Genomic DNA, 20,493 nt, shown 5'->3' with positions numbered 1-20,493 from the left:
TTAACAGGTTTTTTTTTAATTTTTATTTCTCTCCCTTTGCTTAAATAATTGTATATTATTTTATATTGTTATGACACATCTACTCCTGTAATCATAATGTGACACCATATCATGACAAAATACATAGTGAAGGTATCAATTTCTTTTTTATAAAATTTTACAATATTAACAAGCATTAAAAGCAGCTACTACCTAAAGAACACCGCAACAGCTTATTTCTTTGATAAAAGCATCTCCTTGTTTGTGTTGCAATGAAATAGGCGCTAATCAAAAGTATCTTCAGAAGTTTTTCAATTATATTTTATTATAATAATAACAGAAATATATTATTATGTATGTCAGATGTATCATATTATGATATACTTGACAAACCATAGTACACCTTTCAAGAAATAAAGTAAAAATACAAGATGAATGCATTTTAAATGAACTTTCTTGAGTTTATTTCAAGATGAAATATGCCAAGTGCATTTCTGCAGCTTCTTTTTGAAAGTATAATCTTGTTCATGATTCAAATGTTGAAATTCTGATAGCTGGCCAGCTCCGTCAGGCAAAAGAAGCTTCCTCATATGTTTTTCATCAGTTCCTTAAACCCATTCATACAGCAGCCAAGGTAAAGACTGGAAGTCAAATTGAAACCAGCTCCAAAGAAGGTCAAACAATATGCAAACCACCCTTGAGATTTTTACAAAAACACAAATCACCAGCTGAACTGGACAAAACCACAAGCTACTTAAGAAACACCCCAAATCTTAGACATTATTTTATTCCGTAGAGGGAGCCTTTCTAACTCACTTGTAAGAGACAGAGAACACAGAAAATAGGCGTCATGTGATGCATGACTGCATTAGGCAAAGGGTCAAAAACCTGCTTGCTTTACAGATTGCTTATTTATTATCATTTTCTGCAATTTAATCCTAAAATAAGTGTGTTTCTTGAGATCACTGGCTGACCATCACTTAATTCTGTCACGGTCCCCGAGGAAGAACAGTGCTAAACCAAAGTCAGTCTTTTCAATCACAAAGGAGCAGTTTAAAGCCTTATCCTAACAAAGAGAATCCTGGGTCTTCACCTAATAAGCATGACAGTTGGAGCCAAGGGACTGCAGCACGTTGGAACAGGCTTTGACTAGGTCAAAGATGTATTTTACCCTAAAATTTTGACAAAGAAGGGAAGGGAGGGGAGGATGTGAGATGGGAAAGGAACCAGAGCTGAGTATGAAAGACAACCATTCCCAGGTAAAATCCTGTCTCTTTGGAAGGCAACAACAAGGAGTTGCGAGTGCTGGTGGGGCTGGGATTTACACAGACATTAAAACCCAAGCAACACTTCCCTAGTGTAAAAGAAGAGTCTGATGATGCAAAGGCAGGCTATTAATGGGGAACTGAACATTTTCCTCAGCTTGCTTCTGAAGGACTGTATTACAACAGTTTTCCATGAAGACAAAATAAAAATTTCCTAAAAACTGCCACCTCAAGATTAGTTAAAACACAGTGAGAAAGACTACAGTAAGGAGTGATTCAAAGGTAGGTAAAGACTAAAAAGAAATTAATATGATTTAACTAACACACTAAAATGGAGTCTGTGATTTAATCAACATAATAGTGAAAGGAAGCTCTGATGAATGAAATTAAAATAACAAGGCTTAACACTTTCTGAATAAATGCACTGTTGCTCTTTAATGATCAACTTGGTAAAGTGGAAGAGCTTAAAGGAGGCTGAAGATCTCACAATGCCTGGTTTATAACAGAACAGAGGTTCATGAGAAAAAGCTTCTTAATCTGTCATAAATCTCTGATTCAAGTTGGAATGTGCTCCTAAATAAGGCTTTGCTTAATGCACAGGTACCAAACATCCCTTCCTGTTCGTTAATGTCCTTCTGCGTTTTCTTTCTTCTCTTTATGTTTATAGGAAACAGATTTAAAGAAAAAGTAGCTCAGTTAACTAACACGCATGGAAAAAACCCTGAATCCCAGCCCTCCAGGTAGCACCACTCAGCGTAGCTCCATTAACTTCAAAGCCAATTTGCCCCAGCTAAGAGCCTGTTCAGAAGCACAGAAGACAAATGCAACAAAGAGAAGTCAACTCAAAACAAAACAAAAAAACCCCTCAGGTTTAGGAAGCCTATTTTTGATGTCCCACCTTGCACAAAAGCATAATCCTGTGTAAGGATTGCCAAGAACCGAAACCTCCATGTGTAAGAGAACGCAGGACTGCGAGCAACATCGCCGCTGCCGGGAACACTGATGGGGAGCAGGAAGGAGAAGGCTGGGCAACGAGAGCCGTTTGGCTCTGCTCACCTCATGGGCTTGCTGGCCAGAAAAAGGAGAGCATCCTTGAAGTACAGTAACAGCTTGTGCACTGCTCAACTGCCTGGGACACTACTAAACACAATACACGTCAGTGGCCCAGACATGATCCATACAAATGTCTGAATCTAGCCGCTCGGCAGCAACATCAAGTAACAAGACCAAGTCAGTGTAAGGTACTAAGGGATCTGAGATGTCTTCTCAACTCTTAAGACCTGCTTCAGAAGCACAGGACTCGATTCAAAAAGGTGGGTTGTTTTGCTTTGTTTATCATAGCAATGACTACAAATGCCTTTGCAATTTTCTATGAAAAAAAAATGGCAGAAATTAAATCTATGCTTACCTCAGTTTGGGAGGCAAAGCAAAAAAGCCCCACAACATAGTACCAAGGTAGAGCTGTCAAAAGAAAGTTTTTCTACCATTTCTATGATTAAATTTCCTTGCTTTCTGACATTCATGGTTTTAAAATGAGATGTAAAAAGAATTATTATTAGTCTTACAATTCAAGATACACAGAACTGTACAGAACATAACACCATTATTAAGATTTTAGTCTTAAAAAGGCAGAACAGTATATGAGAAAGAAAGTCAAGTAAGAGCAAAATTGGAAAGATTACAGAGGAGGAGGTAACAAGCTGTACTTGTAAGAAGCAGAGTAGAAAAGAATTCATAACTAATGGGAGGGATGCAAGAACTGTGGCAGACAAAATATGAGACATTATTCTGTGAATACTGGTAGTCCAAAAAGACGTGTAGGTCTGAATATCTCACAAGAAACAAAGAACTGGAAGGCAAGATAGATAGGAAAAGACTGGGAGAACACAGAATAAATTCCCTCTTCAATGAAATATTGTCCAGGTGGGTGAGCTCTGAACAATAATGAAGTATTTTTAAATGCAGCTAAAATCAAAGACACTGTTATTTCATCTTTTCCTTGAACCGTCAGTTTTGCAAAAGAAACGTTGTGGGTCATTAGTCTCCAACACAAACTAGAACACTTATGTTTAAATGTAATAAAGACTTCATTAAATAATTCCATTATGTGTGTTTTCCACCTACTGTACACATACCATGAATTACTGATAGCAAGCCCTAGGCAAAGGCAAGAGGAAAAAAGAGAGCTGAAGTGAAAACTTCTTTTTTTTTTTTTTTTCCTTAGGGTGAAGCAGGCTGAACATACATGAGATTGATTCTGATATGTTTACTCACAAGAACAGCGTCATCATTGCATGAATAGGCTTGCTGATTTCAATGAAAACTCAGAGTAATGCATTATTCAGTTCAGCTAATGGAATCAGAATCTGATTTAATTTGAATTAAGAATGAGTAAGGTGAGCAAATAAGAAAGAAAAAAACAGGAAACAATCCAAAATGCAAAACACAACTCCATCTCTGTCTGCAGAAGCTCCAGATTTCAGACCTGGGCTGTCTCCCAACAAAGCGTGGGAACGCTTCCTTTCATTGTTTATTCTTGCCCTGTTACTCAGCTTCGAAACAGGGAACTAAAAGCAACTGTGTCATCAAATTCTGCCCCTTGAAAGCAACCGTACCATTCAGTCCAAATCTGCTTCATAAACTTATCAAGCTCCATCTTAAAAGTCATTCATTATTTTGCCTCCATTATTTCTACTAGAAGGTTTGAGAACCTTACCACTTCTAGTGGCTAATAACCTTCTTCTAATCTCCACTCTAAATTTATTCATAGCCAGTTAAGACTCATTCATTCTCATGCCAGTGTTGTTCTTTACCTTACATACTTGTTCTCCTCTTGGGTATTTAACCATGCTAAATTTATAGCTAACACTCAGCATACAAAGCTTCATTTAGCTAAACTAAATACACCCAAACATTTAATCTCTTCTCATATGATGAACTTTGCTTACCCCCAAACCACTACATCTGTTGCAGTTTGATTTCACTTTTTGGGTACAACTGGACGCTTTTCACTGTTATCTAGAGGATGTAGTCAAAGCTTCATATAGTGATAACAACACCTTCTGTCTCTATCAAAAGTGACCTGGCTGGTGTATTTTAGACTTATTCTTATCTTTATGTGGGACTCCAAAGTTTGTATTTAAATCTGCAAATGTGCAAAAATACCCCCACCCAAACCCAACAATTGCAGAAAGAGTCATCTATGTTCCTTCCAATTCAGAAACACCAAATCCTCTATTTGTCTTGTGTATATAAACAGCATTTATGCCTTATGGAAAGAAAAGATTGTTCAAAGGTTAGGAAATGAACCCTAAATTTTGGAAAATAAAGACATTTGCTCCAACCTCAAAGTCCTGACACATCACCTCGTCTTTTGACTCTGCAGTTCCTCATCTACTAGGACAATAATATTCCCCTGCTTAGCATGTACTAGGACTGCAAGGTGGGAAGACAGTACCATTTTGAGGGTGCCCAAGTACAATAGGGGAGTGCAACAATGATAATGTAAAGCACAGGATGTGATGATTCCAAGATGCCTTAAGTGCAACATTCAGAAATGCCTGCAGATGACTCCCAGCGGCTTCACATCACAGGCCTGCAAAGCTCTCTTATGACTTAACACGCACACGTGTGTAGGCAGCAACATGCCAACAAACAAAAAACAGGACTCCACGTCAAGCTTTCTCACCAACAGAACCAGTGGTGCACATAAAGGTAATGCACAGGGATCCCAGCATCACTCGCTCTCAGGGAGCACCGAAGATGTAGTACTTTGTGCTACACCACGTGTGCTGGCAGCTTGAGTTGACACAGTAATTCCCAGGAGTCAGTAAAGCATGGCAGCACACTCTTATTTGTGCCACCTCCAAAAGCCTTAACTTAAAATCGCTGTCACCTATCATTCACAGTGTTGCACGGTACTGTTCCAGTCTACTCACAATGTCAAACTCCTCCTTCAGTGACACCTAGCTCTTAAACTATCTCCACTCCCAAACATACGGAAATTCATGTACTTTCTGCCTTTTCAAGTCCCCGTCTGATAGCTTACGTTTCACTTCTTTCTCCCTATCTACTATATGATGCTATCATGCAATTTGGATTGGTTTACTGAATGCTGACATGGGAGACATTGCTGTAAGCAAGTCCCTATGTAAAGGAATTCATGATGCAAGTAATGCAAGTTTAGCCTAAACACAAAACCAAATTGTATTACAGTGTAGCATTTTAGTTATATACATAGGTTCCTAGAAAATGTTGGTCAAAGCAATTTTTTTTTGAAAAATAAAGTTGCCTTCTCTAAAACTGACTTTGGTTATATGTGTGAAACAACCTGACAAAATACCATTTTGAAAAAAACAGAACAAAAATGTTTGTGAAAGTCAGCTGTATTTTTTTGTTTCAAAACAATTTGTTTTAAAATTAATTAAAAAAAAAGGTAGTATAAACCCAAAGACATTTCAAAGGTCTTGGAAAAATTTCTTCATTTGGACAATTCAGAACTGTTTAGAACTGTTTCAGTTCAGAACAATGCATTCTTTTAATGCTCAGTATTTTTCATGGGATACATAACCCAATCCTATTTCCCCTCTAATCAGAAGATATTAATGTGTTGCAGGACTTCAGGTTTAAGTCATGCATTGTGCAGAATATGATTCCCTCTGTTTGCTAACATGGACAGTTAGTAAATAAAAATAGAAGCAGCGAGGATTTTAATCTGGCCCACAGACAAGGGTAAAGTTTAAGGAAGCACAAAGGTCATAGGATGAAGAGAGAAAACCAAACTACAGTGAGAATTGCTGCATACTGAGAGCTAATTTGCACAAACAGGCTAGACAGAAACAGATGGGATGTGGGAAAGTGGGAGAGTGTTGACTAATGACACCTGAATGCCAGATGACCCTGTAGGTTTGAGGGCTGGCACGGCACCTGAAATGGTGCCAGCAGCCACTTGGAACTGCCCTCTCCCCTCTCACGTTTCATTAAGCAGACTCACCTTGGTCTTCTGCATCGCACAGGAGCATGCACAGAGATTACACAATATCCCCGGCAAGCACATTCTTTCAGCTGTACTGCCCTTCTATCCCCAGTTTATCGAGGAGCTGTTTAACTGACTGCTGTTCACCACTGCGGGTGTATTCATTGCTGTGTCTCAGGGGAATTCAGTTTCTGTAGATTTTCTGTGCCATGTATCCCGTTCCAATGTTTCTGTAAAACTTTGCTGTGGGATGGAAGGAATTTATCAGCAAAGTACCAGGATGTAAGGTGCTATCTTCAAGTCTCATTTATGGCTTGAGATATACCTCAGCAATGTTTCATAAGTTTCATCAATGTTTCATCAAGTGACTGCCGTTTTTGTACTTTTTTCATGGGCCCCTGATACAGCAAGTCACAACAGGACAAGACGACAACAGGCTTCAGTCCACTGCTACTGCCGTTTTTGTACTTTTTTCATGGGCCCCTGATACAGCAAGTCACAACAGGACAAGACGACAACAGGCTTCAGTCCACTGCTACTTCTGGCTCCCACTTGGACAGAGCAGCAGTTATACATGGAGAGTGGACAGTTTTGGTTTTTTTAAGACACACGTGGATTTGGGACACGGTCAGTAGCTCTTCTGCTAATAGACATCTGCTAGGTTTGATCTCATACTTATGGACCACAGCCTTATCTGGAACAGCTTCTGCTGAGCATCTACCTTCCCCTTCAACAGGCCAGTTCTTTTTTCTTGTACAAAAGGCTACTGGATTTATGCCTGAGCACTGGATCCCACAGGAGAACTTGGAGATCTAGCTAATTGTGAAAGCTAAGCTCTATTCAAATACAGGTACATCCTTTTGAGCCCCTCAACCTTTTGCAAATGGTCTTGCAGAGTTTCCTGAAGACTCTTACGTAGTTTTAGGAGCAGGTTTTTGTGGGGCACGTGCATACTGTGGTACTCTGCAAAAATGTGGGGGGTCCTAACTTTAAACATCAATGCCTTGGCCATCCATTTTTTGTAGTTATCCAAGCAGGATAAGTTACATTATAAAATAAAATGTTGAAAGTCAGGCATTCACTAGGGAAAAAAGCATTTTAATTTATGGGTATATATAGAGAGAAATCCAGCTTTTGTTTCTGAACTCCAGCAGCTTAAAAATAGCCAAATACATATATTTCTTGAATAATAATAAAAAAATGCTTTGGGCTGAGACATTTTATGCCAAGTCACAGTCCAGAGCAGAATTTTATGGTTAAGTTATAAACCTGAAAAATATGGGCTTATAATGGAAATCCTGACAGCCTCTAGTAGGTGCTCCTATAATATCTTGAATTTGATTTAGGAGTGGTTTTCAATAATGCTTTCCCAAGCCAGTCTGCTGGGGACTGCTAGGAATAATCGAATGTTTGTTTGTTTGTTTTTTTTCCCCCCCAGTGCAGCTCAGTGTACTTGATGAAAGTGCTGGTATGTTCAGGTAAAGCCAGCCTTTGGGGCTTTTGTAGCCTGCGGCTGTCAGGTCCCCAATATCAGAGACCCTATAAATGTCAGTGCTAAGTGCACCTTTCATTTAACAAAACAATAAATTGTCTATCTCTGTGCAATAAATTGCTCATTTCTGTGCCTTTGCAAAGGCCGATGTGATCTGTAAATGGCTGAAAAATCTGCTGCTTTGCTTTTTTCCTAACAACCATGAACCATGGAACTGTTTCTGGGAACACTGGATTTTTGGGGGAAAGGGAAGAGGAAGCCTAGATAATCCAGGAGTCAGGTTAAGACTGGAGAAAGAATGATTGCTACTCACTATGAACCTCTCCCGGTCACTGACAAGCTGAAAGCAAGTAAACATTCCTGCTCACAGGACCTTATGCAGTACAGAAGGGTACAGCTCGCTAACACAGTATGTACCATACTGTGCAGAAAAGAAATGTAACCACCCTTGTGTTAGTAGTTCCGACCTTAGCTTAGTCCTCCAGTACCTGCTTTGTCCCAGATGCCCTGTGTGTCCTTGTCATCACCCGCACCCTTCACATTTATCCCCCTGTAAATTAAGCTGTCAGAAAGCTACAAGGTTAGCCTATGCTTGTCTTCTAGACAGCGTAGTCAGTGGAGAGAGATAGTCACCTTCAAAGGTTGAGTCATTCCACCCAGCTCTAGAGCTAATGACCAAATATACACACACACACACACACACAAAAGACCATAAACAACTCAAATACAATCATATTGAGGTTATTACAGCATGCAGAAGAGCCTTAGAGAATCAGAGGTCAGAGCACAAAGCTGGAAGAAAGATATCTCTATAATTTTTATATAAACCCAATCTTGTATTTTTGTTCCTGTGGTTCTGATGCAATCTTCCAGATTCAAATATCCCTCCCCCACAAACCAGAACAGCACATGGGGTTCATGCAGTCACCAGCTAGCCGGTATTAAAACCCTCAAAAGCAAATGCATTATTATGAGAGAAATGAGGAAACTGAGGTCCTCTCCAAACCCTGTAATGAGACACAACAACATAAAAACTCTGGTGGGTGGCAGGCGTGATGCTCCTGTGCTCTTTCAGAGCACTGAACAGGTACCAGCTAGAGGGAGCCAAGCAGCCAGAGAATGAGAATGAGGGAGAAATGATGACACTGAAGAAAGAGCAACAAGAAACAGAGGTTGACACAAACCACTGTAGGAGTAGGGGAAAGACAGAAGTAAAGAAAGCAAAGGACAAAATTACAGAGAAAGAAAGAGCGTGAATTTGGTGAGAGGACAGTCAGTTTGAGGTGAAAGGAGAAAGAAAGAAATGAAAGAAAGGAAAAAAAAACTTGTTCAACATTTAAGTTGACGAATTTTATCATGCGTTCCTTCATTTTAATGCTTTTCACAGGAAACTTCTCCTGTGGACAACTGGGTTTGGTAGAAAAGATAAAGGAGTTACTATACCAGTTCAATACTCCAGATGAAATGACTGGTGAAGAAAGGGAGGGAAACTGCATGAACGTCTCCATAAATAGGTACATAACTATGCAGGAAAACATGGAATACTGTGCCCGCCAAGGAAACACACAAAGCACAGAGATGCTGTAATTATTTTTAATAGGATCCAATTCCCTGATTTATTTGGAGAATTATTTCCAGCCACAGCAACTAACACTCAAGGGAAGAGTTGCCAGGCCCTGATCCTATGTTTTAGCATACTAGCAACGGCTGCACTCAACGTGCCCACATTCATCTGAGCATGGCAGATCAGACACAATGACCAAAGTCCTAACATTTATTTCCTGCCCTGCCTTTGATGGAAAAAAAACCCTTAATAACTGAGAGGATCAAAAGAAACTTCAGCGTCTCACAAAAGCCCAAGACAGTCCAGTTAACCATAGCAGGAAAGAAATCCGTCCCCTTCCAACACTTAAAAGCTAGGATGCAGAATTCTCCAAGATCCACCTGAATTTTGTTGCAAGGGCTTCTCAAGTTCGTATGAACCTTTGCAACCCAGGGAGCTGCCCAGCAGAGTACCAAAAAAGTCCCTGGGTGTGGACACGGTGGGGTAATTCCCCTCTGAGACTTGATGGCATACTCTTTTTCAGTGAGAGCTCTCCAGCAGCACCAGAAAAAGGGTCCTTCATTTCAATCTGCCATCTGTGAATATCCAAGCTTTCCAGGAGAGTGAGAAAAATAGTCATGATGAATTGGAATAAGAAAACTGCACAGAGGGATTCAGGAGAGTAAAATGATAATTTCCCCACCTATTTCAATTTTGCTCCTCCACACAATTAAAGCCTTGTTTCAATATGGCTTTAATTTCATAGTCCTTGGTTTAGATCCTACTCTTCTATACACTGCACTTCCTAATAGAGCAGCCCCATTAGTAAACTACATTTATGCTAATGTACTTGCTTGCAGTGATAATTATCACAGCCCTTAGCCCTGGTCCTTGCCAGTGTGAGCACGTCAGAAGGGGTTGGTATAGCATTATAATTGTACAATTAGCCTTGTCACGGCAAGGAGCTCTGGGAATAGAGACATCTTGAAGCTTAAAATGTGGACAGCTGATAGATGACTGTCATTAAGCTCCTTTGTTCACTCCATGATGGAATAGTCACCGAGCTGTAGGGTAGGCTTCTTTAATGAAAAAGAAAGACCTTGAACCACAGCCACTATCCTCCACCTCTTCCCAACCTGTCCAGTCACCCCTGTTTCCTCCCACTTTACACAGCTTCTCTCTCATCCCATCTGCAGCAGAATAACAAAAGCTGTTTCTAAGAAGTCATTCCTAATCCATCAAGTCTTGATGGAGGAGAAAGGCTCCTCTACCTCACAGTGCAGCCAAGAGGACCTCACTTGCCTCCAGCCCTCCCTGCTCAGAGCCTCCCTCACTCCATACATGAGGAGCGCAGGCCAAAAGCCATTTAATTTAGGATGTGAGGTGAGCGCTGTACCAGCTTCTGGGTCAGCTTCTCAGTTGCATAAATCAACACAGATCCTTTGAATTTCACATAGCCTGTGAATTTACATCCAGTTGAGAAGCACTGCCCTGGGCAGTAATAAAATACACCTTTCTAAAAAGCTTGGCATGGAGAGAGGCTTCAGGAGCAGACAGGCCCTCATTTTTGCCAAGAGAACTGCAGAAGGGCACTGAGCCCTGTAACGTGAACCAGCTAAAAGGGAGAGATAACAGGGCGGCAGAAAGAAGCGGTAAGGAGGCTTTGCAAGAGCCTTTGGCTTGATGGCTTCTGGAGACTCCCAGCTGCAAATCTGCACTGCTGGCAGAGAATCCTTAGAAAGAGCAATGACTGCAAGGGCACTGGAATAATACTCAACAGACTTGAAGACTTGCATCTGCTTCATTAAAATTCAATCCCCAAGTTCCTCTCTCTTTTTCTTTCCTAGAGTGTTTTCAAACATTGTTTTCCTGCATACCTGGATAACTGATGCTGTGTAGGGCTTTAGTTAAGGTAATTTGAGAATTCTTTTATATTGAAAAGGTATAAAAAGTAATCCCCTGAAGTACTTGATTTTCCTTCTATGACATTCCACTGTATCAACCTACTTCTGCTTTACCTCGTTAGTATTCTGAGGGGTTGTGAATGAATTATTATAGTTTAGAACACAAAAAAGAGGTCTGGCAGCCCCTGGGGGATACAGGGCAGAACAGAATGGGGCACCGGCTAAGACCCAGGAGAGCTGAGCTGTCCTCCACAGGCTAGGTTATTGCAGGCAAGCTGCTTTGTTTTAGGAAGATTGCTTTCTTTCTCGCTCTTCCTCTGCCTTGTCTTCGTCAGGGCAGGAAAAGTTCCTTTTGCATTCGAAAACTGCCCAGCAAAATTGGTGCAGATGTAACACAGATGTAATGCAAATCAACAGCAGCAGAATGAAACCATAATTGTACCAGAAAAAATAGTAAAACAGTAGCTGGGGCTGCCTGGGTTGAACTTCTACATTGAATTTAGCAAGTGTATGCAAAGTTACAGAAGCAAAAATGCATTTCTAGATGACTTTGAGAGAGACAGAGCCTAGCACAGCACAAATAATTCCAACAGGACTCAGGCTAATTTTTCCACTAGAGTAACAGTGAGAGGATACAGCCGCAAATACAGGTGCCTTATAGTTAACCTCACCTAGTGGCAGAGTGTAACCAACTCTTTCTGACTAGAAACTTCAAGATGTTTCTTCTCTTCTTGAATGCATTTCCGTAAGAATGTCCTCACCCCCACACCTCCAAGTTGCCAGGGAGCGTGCTTGGGCAGCCCTTGCTAAGAGAAATTATATCAAACACATTGAAATATCAATGCACACAGTACCTTTTTTTTTTTTTTTTGTTAAATCTTCCTGATTTACATGTATCTGTCATACACTGGCTGACAAGGACATAATTCACCTAACCGAGAATTCACTTCTAGGCCTGTGCTAACCTTACAAAATTTGATTCTCGATCCATTTCTCAAGTAGCCAACACTACGGACATTTGTGAAGTATTATTCCATCCTTCTATACCCTAAGGCCACCAAGCTTGTCACTCTTGTTCCCACTCTAGGAAGTATCTTGATACGTGAGCATCGTTTACTGCTTTACTGGACATCAAACTCCACATAAAATTGCTCTGCTGAACTCAGAGCTAAAAGGTTAAACATTCAGTCCCTAAGCGAGACAGTACACCATAGAAGTGAGACACAAGGAGATGCCTTGTGTATCTGCAAAGCAGAAGGGAAGAACCCGCTTAGACACAGCTGCTGTCTAACAACCATGTTTTATGTGGAACACTTGGGGGCTACTCTATTTTTATAACTTTCATCCATAAAATAAGAAGCTAAAGCTTCTGGAAAGAGAATACAATTACCCTACAATGATATAACAGTCAGAATAAACTCAACACAATCTGTATAAGCAAAATAAAAAGCTTCCAAGCTTTTTTTCAATTGGCAGTAGATAATATTTAATAACTGCCCTATTGTCAACCTTCAGAAATGATCTCCAGAGCTATATGCAGGCTGGCAACCAGGCATAGCGCCTAACTAGTTTTTGCATCTAGTTGTACAGAAGTAGAGACATATGGAAATGAACAGCCTGGCAGAACAAGTGAACTCTGAAGCAATGACTTCGATAAATAAATGCCTGCACATTGGCAGATGGAGAAAAGCGCAGTAGGGAGGAACTGTATTGCAGCAGCAACTTGATTTTAAACGATTCGTAAAAATCAGCCTGAACTTCGGAATCGAAGCATTTCCAGTTCCTTCAGTTCTCTTCTTGCTGGGGAAAATTCTCACCATAAAAAGAGGGAAGGTGAGGCTAAAAAGATGTATCTAACTAAAGATACCAGAAGCTGCTTCAAGGAGCAGAGAATAGCACTGGGAGGTCTCTGATCATTTTTGCCTTTTATTACATTGCTAATCATGTTTTCAGTAGTTTTCAGAAAGACACAACCAATTATTCCCAAAAGTCTAGAAAAGCAAGATGTGGAGAGACATTCTCAAGCTATAGGGCAGAGCCTGAAATGTGAGCACAGTGGATACAGGTACGTGGGATACACAGACCTTTCCCGCAGTGAATGGAAACTTGTGCTTGATGCAATAGCTACCTTCTGCACTCATTCCTCTGGAGATGGTCTATTTGTAGGCAAACTGAATCTTTCCTATTTGCAGGCTACAGACTGATTCCTAGTCACTGTTAAATGTGACAGATGAGTGGAAAACAAGTATTACTACTGCCCTGCTGCTAGCAGAGGACTAGCACGTTTATTCCACATTTTGGAATAAGGGGACTCCTTGTCTGGTGATCTCAAAGTTCTGAAACACTTTCCTGTGTAGGTCCTCTAACACCAATTGACATTACAGTATGAGAGATAGCAAAGGAATAGGCATTCCTGTATCCCATCAGAAAGCACAATGTAATGCAACATTTGTATTACTTTTATACGTTATGTGGTGTGCACAGCCTCATATGTCCCCACCTCTTTCCTCTCTTCACTGACAGCCTCCTATACAATAATTAAGATATGTATCTTTATGCATAGATGCAACCCGATGGGGAAGATTTTCAACACACAACTGTCATTCAGGGTCTCCAAAGACAAGAAGAAAATGAAGAGTTAAAGGTACATTTTAATTCTTTGGAGTCTACTTCTACAATAGGATTGCATCATACTGGCATGGTACGCAAGTAGTCAGTACCTGTGGTGACCTTCTCAACTATAACAAGTGATCCCTTACTAAATACCACTGATATGCATGCAAAAGCAGCAAAATGCAGAACTCCCTGTCAGATGCATACTGATTCTCTCCATGCCCAGTACCAAGCACTGCAGTAAAAATAAGAGAAGGGGAAGAGACACATGAAGAAACCGAGGAGAAAATAATCCCGACAAACTGTGATGGCCCAGAGTTAACAGGTCAGCCCTACATACAAAGTACTGTACTTTTCCAAGAAAACAGTCACTTGCTGCTGTCCCCTTTGTGGGTAGCCAAGTAGACGAGCTTCATGCTGTAACATTGAGGCCAAGGCAAAATTAACCTAAAGATTATTGTGATGGAGAAGAAGATGAATTTAATTAAACTTCAATAAACTAACTAAACTTCACTAAACTTCCCCTCAATAATAGCCCACCTTTTGTTATAAAGATTCTCCCTTTCTCTTCCTGACGCTTCATCAGTTATTATTATGCGTATGATCTCACTTCTTTGCACTGCTTGGCTACCCACCTTCTCAGAACTCAGATATCTATAACACCTCATCTTCTTCTCCCACATCACACGGTGATCAGGAAACCCAGCAGGCAATGATTTTCAAATGAGTGTACCTAAAGCCAATCCCCACATTATGCTGAAACCATTCACAATGGAAATCAGTTTAGAAACCATTTCACTTTGATAAGAATCACCATGGGAAAACCATAGCCTGCCTTCCACAGACCCTCCCACGGATCTGTCAGCTCTGTAAACCTCTGCTATGGATCAGGCTATTTGCTTCTGCCCACATAAAGTCCATAGCAAAGCAAGTACAGATATTAGTCCAATGAGTCAATGGCCATATGCATGCATAAAGTGAAAATAAAGGTGGATTATCTTTTCACGTATGCCACTGTGTAAATGTTTTGTAATAAATAATAACAGCCACTATCAATCAAGAGAGTGGAGAACAGATGGGAAGGAGGTCGTGTTGAGAGAAAGGACTCAAACAGGAATATGTATTTTCTCCCCCACCTTCCCTGGTCTGATAACAGCCCTAAATAAACCCTTGCAAATCTCCATCAGTGTGTTCCAATATTCCATGCAACTCTGGCTGCTTTACTACCACAGCACAGCAGAATCACAGATATTAACGCATCTACAAAATGCTGCAACATCAGAATGTGGGTTTGGGATTCCCCCAAGGAAGGATCCCCTTCTATGGATCAACCCCTCTATCCAGCATTATGGTCATTTCATCTACTGTCACACCTTCAGGCAGGTTTGACAACAGATCTGACCCTGGAAAAAAAAAAAAGTCCCTATTAATGATGAAGCTCAAACTCCTCCTCTTCTTGAACAAAAACTCAGGGCTAGCTGAATTTCTCAGTTTTCTTACTTTTGTAAGAAAATATTTTATATTTAAGTCTTTAAAAGAAGTGAATGTTTACTTGATGGCTGCTATTCTGTCCAGCAAAACAATTGCTGAATCTCCAGGTTTCTCTCCAGTGCTAAAAGTTTAACATTACAACTTGAATTAAGGTTTCTTAATGGATGTTGTAGCAAATTCACTTAAGGCTGCAGATTTAATATAAGAGGGCAGTCTGTGGCACACATTTGTAGGTAACAAGCATTTTTACCAAAATAATCTAAAACTTTAAATGACGTCTAAATAACTCTAAATAAAAAGTGGGTTCCAGATTCTCATTCGTAATAACATCATTGTACACAACTCTGGTTGCAAAAGCCTTTAAAATGGATAAAAACTACGGCCCCCGACACTCCCAGATCTTGTTACTCTTTGCAACCCATTATCAATAACTTGGTCTTAGTACAGCACTGAATATCTAAACATACCTAAAAATATACGTAAAACATTGTGCAAGGATTACATTAGGGCTGCATTTATGACCTATACTCTACTCTGTTCCATCGCAGCTGAAGTGCAGTCTGTATCTGAACGATAATGGCTTCACTCTTGCTCCTAAAACCCCACAGGAAGGCAGAAAGCTTTACACCACGGCAGGCAAAGCAGGATCCAGCCCTTGAGATTTCCCATTCTACAGAGACGAGCAATATTACCCTCCAGACTCAGTTGTTGTGATAGGTCTTAAACACAGCAGAACCGTGGTGTTTCCCAAAGGAGTGACATGAACTGAGTATTTATCTTCTTGGCAGTGTCGGGGCAGGCAATTGATGGCATATCGGAATTTAACTGGCAATGCAGATTCAGAAAGGTTGAAAACTACAATCAGGTTAAATCGGTATCTATGAATAGTGAACAGCAGAAGAGGCTGAAAAATCATCCTGTGCTCAGCCCAGATGTCACACAGGGGGGCTTCTTCCCCCGCTTCCCCCCACCCCACCCCCCAAAAGACCCCCCATTAACACTGAGTTGGAAAGACAGTAAAGAAAAACACTTTGCTTTACATATTAAGAACTAATCTATAATACTGTAAGCAGCCAAAATAGCGTGTATTTCAAGAACTACCCAACCATCTTGAAAACAAAAACACACCTGAAAAAAAACCCACAAACAAAATCCAAAAGAGCCAAACAATTTTTTTTTGTATTTTTGTATCTTTTTGTTTTTGCATGGCATGTTTTTTAGTTAGTTATGAAAATGACAAAAAAAGAACAGCATGGACTACATACCTTAGCTATTTGGACACACCAGTTTAGCAGAAGCTGGGAGCCAATATTATCCTTATGTTCATGAACATAATCCAACAGGCAGCCATGAGGCATCAGCTGAGTGACTAGTTGAATGGTTGGGCTCAAGCAGACACCCAGGAGTCTCACCAGGTGTGGGTGGTCCATGCTGGCCATGATAAGAGCTTCCTGTAACAACAAAAGTGACCCAGTTACTCCAGTGTGCTTAAAGACTCTATGCATAGAAGATTTCCCATAGAGCATCTAAAGGAGATCAGTGTCCCCTAAGTACCACGAATTCCTGTGTTGCCCATCCAGTGCTAGGCACACCTAGGCAAAATCCAGTCTCATGTAATGTTTGCTTGATGTAGTGAGCCCCAAGCAACGGGTCAGACTATCTGAACAGATCCAGTGAAGGCTCAGATCAGAAATTCTGAACTGCCCTATATTCCCTGTCCCATTACAGGCACAGAAGCAAAGATGTAAGTGTGACACACTTGACTTTGCTTAAAGGTCTCATTGGTCTTGTTTTACTTCCCTTAATTTTGTTTCTTGAATACATTTTCCCAATTTGTGGTCAATCCATTGGGCATCAGCTTTTTTTAATGCAAGCAAACTATGCCACTCATGTATAGTTAGATGGCCAGTTAGGCCTCATTTGGCAAGATATTTGATTAAGCTGTGCTAAAATGCCTTACTGGATCAGAGATTTTATGCTTAGTATTTTACAGGCTTAAGCAAGTAACATTTGTGTGTCAACCGAAGCTTTCCCAGAGTTCAACCTGCAAAGGGTTAAGAATGAGGAGGTTTAGCGTGGACTTTCCAAATGTGTCTGATGCTCATAAGTCCTACTGAAAGTCAGCAGATTTGTTAAGCCATTAGGATATGACAATGCTGCTGTCTGTATGACTGTTGTATAGCAATAGCCTAAACTAGCAATTGTGATGGTACAGTAGTAGCCCAGCTGCCTGTCTCCTGATGTTACCACAAGTAGAGCACTACACAAAGCAGCAGCCTTCTAAATCTGAGCCTCTTAGCTCAGCTCCTGATTCTTCCAAAGTCATCTACCAATAGATCTTGGGTGAGTTATTTCCTTTTTTCTATGCTTCAGCTTCCCACACAACAAACAGGAGATAATATTCCTTTCTTTCTTCTATACTTTAATTATTTTTTCAAGATCATAAGTTTTCAGAGGTTTTCAGCTAGCAAGTTGGATTGCCCCATACCAAGGACCAGAAGGACTTAATCTTGGCTATGCTATTCAGCCCTAAAGTTTGTACCACTGACAAGTAACACAGGAGCTCCCTATAAAAAAACTACATATCTGTTCTTAGAGGAAATGCTGCCATCACAAGCAACTGGCATTCAAAAAAGGCAGGGAGAAAGCTTTTCTCTCTCATTCACTAAGCTAAGTCCTCCATTTCAAGACCACTTCATCATGGCAATGGAACAATGAAACGTGAGATGAAACTATGGCTTTGTAAAGCTATTTTGGTTCTCTTTCTCAAAAAACCTATACGACATCTTTCTGACAATTTAAAGAATAACAGCTGTAATAGTGCCAAAGAAAGAAAGATAGAAAAAAAAGGATGAGAAAAAAGTTGGCATCAGAGAACACAGCATGCCCCCGCCCCAAATCATAAAAGGTTTGGGTTTTTTCCCCCTTCCCTATATTAAGGCAAAAAAAAAGTCCTGGCAAGTAGGCTGAGTTTGTATTAAAGGAAATTGCTCATCATAGTACAAAGAATATTTGAAACCAAATTGCAGAGTATTTGCATAATAGTTCTCTCTCTTTCTTTCCCTCTCTTTTTTTTTTAAAATGAAAAGATGAACAAGGCACTAATTGTAGGGTGTTTTTCCCCCCAGTAAGAAAAGAGCAGATGGCCTCCACTGGCGGGAGTATCTCCTTCCTTTTTCTTCCTAAACGTATGTGAAAAATAAAATAAATAAATGAATAAATAGGGCCTATTTGATGGGATGACTGGAGGAGGACCTCTGAGGAAGATTCCAATGTAACAAATTAGAAAAGGGATCTTAATTTAGTTTTGCTCACATTCAAATTAATATAGTTCTCGCTCACTCAACTCGTATGTACAGGGTCTCCTTGAAACAATTTTAGCCTCTCTTCTGCTGTCACTAGAAAATGTCACTGAAGGCCACCAGAATAAATACCTGTTGACAGGTGCGTTATCCAGTTTCAGAGCACAAAATTACTCTGCCTCATTTTTCTCCTGCACATGCATAAGGGGATAGTACTTGTTGCCCTCTCCCTCTCTGAGTAAAGGTAAGAGTTTCTCCAGGAACTTGGAGCGGGTGTACTTTTCTGTATAATGAGGACTGATTAGAACATAAACAATATATTCTTTTTGCTCACCAAGGGACCAGATGGAAAGCTTTGAAGCATGTGCTCCATTAGTCTCCAGCTACTTGCCATTTACAAGTCCATCTGAGTCCAAAGGAAAGACACTTCTGTACAATAATAAAAGCAAGCAGTGGCATTTGTCTCATTCTGATGTTATGGGAAAGCACATATTCTTCCACTAGTTTTGGGCAATGGTTTCAGAAAAAAATAAAAATGTTGTTAATAAAATATTATGGACTGCTCTGTAATGAATTGAGACACACAACAGAGAGCAAGGAAACCTTCATTATAGATCTAAGTCACTAATGGATACTAATTTACCATGAATCCTGGCTTCACATAGTTATTCTCATTAGTAAAAGTATTGTTATTTTTATTGAACTCGCATCTACAGGAGAACTAAATTCAGGGTTATGTCTATCCGGCACAGCACAAACACAAAGTAAAAGAGATTGCAATTGTTCTGCCAGAACCTAATTAGACAAAACAGACAAACAACAACAACAGAAACATTATGACTTAGTAGCATTTTAAAAATCTGTTCAGCAAATAAGGAACACTAGTCCCCATTTTAAAATCTGTTTGGACACGAAAGACCCTAGAGCTACAATCTTCATGGCACTTAGGCACTCTGCAGCCTGGTTCCCAATTAAATTTTCTAAACCCTTTAATCAGGTAAGGCACCTAAGCTCACAGACTTGGCGGTCTGACACTGGCATCTTTCAAAACTGGCTTCTGCAATTTCCCTCATCTTTTGGTAGCCTTACTTCTGCAGAGCTTGTCTCTACACTCAGCTGGCACAATTATACAAATTATTTTAAAATTGCACCTATTCTAATTTAATAGCGAGGAAACTGAGGTACAGGAAAGCACAACCTACTATCCACAGTCACATAAGAAGCCTGGAGCAGAAGTGGGAACTGGGCCCCAGATGACTTTATCCTTCTCTCCTGAAAAAAAATCCTTTGAAGGTTGAAATAAAACAGGGGAGGAGGGGAGAGAAATTATTAAGTTACAGTACTTTATCTTTCCCCCAGGAGTCAGTGTCTTTGTAACATCATGTGCTTACACTAGCATCTGAGAAATGACAGGAGTGGTGACAGTTTTCAAAGGCTCCTGTTGGACATCAGGCACCCTCCTTCATTCATCTGCAGGAGCAAGAAGTCTTATCACAAGAGTAACTCCCCAGCCAAACCAAATGTCTTCCTGGAGTTTGTTCATGCTACTGTCACTGCTCAGGTATTAATTATCACAGCAGTGCGTGGCAGCCATACACAGGATAGCTATAAGCCAGCCAGCTTAGACACAGGTAGCAGTTGTGAAGCTCAGCTTGCCCTTACCTCTGAGATGTATTTTGCAGTCTACGGTGAGCCCTGGCCAGCTGAAGTACTGCAAGATCTCAAATGAGTTACTTAAAACCAAGGCTGTGTATGTATATTCTATTCACAGCAGTGCTTACAATGTTAATATATATATATCTGAGGGGAAGGCTGGTAAAGAAAGACCTTGATGCAGAAGGCAGCTAATCCCGCAAGTAGCTTGGCAGGGCCATTGTTGCGTCCCCCCAGCCTCGTCACAGAGAGAACAGCAAGTGACTTTGAGCCTTC

General features: G+C 40.4%; 1 protein-coding gene across 1 annotated transcript in view; it reads right to left on the bottom strand.

Annotated features, from left to right (window-relative positions):
• Positions 1-20,493, bottom strand: part of ERBB4 (erb-b2 receptor tyrosine kinase 4) — a 665,446-nt gene that overhangs the window by 95,739 nt on the left and 549,214 nt on the right. Inside the window, exon 20 of the mRNA XM_076342111.1 lies at positions 16,528-16,713. Within this exon, the coding sequence (XP_076198226.1) occupies positions 16,528-16,713 (186 nt within the window). The remainder of the gene's footprint in view (positions 1-16,527; positions 16,714-20,493) is intronic.

Source organism: Aptenodytes patagonicus, chromosome 6 (assembly GCF_965638725.1).
Source record: "Aptenodytes patagonicus chromosome 6, bAptPat1.pri.cur, whole genome shotgun sequence".
NCBI lineage: Eukaryota > Metazoa > Chordata > Aves > Sphenisciformes > Spheniscidae > Aptenodytes > Aptenodytes patagonicus.
This window is presented reverse-complemented; position numbering and strand designations above follow the sequence as displayed.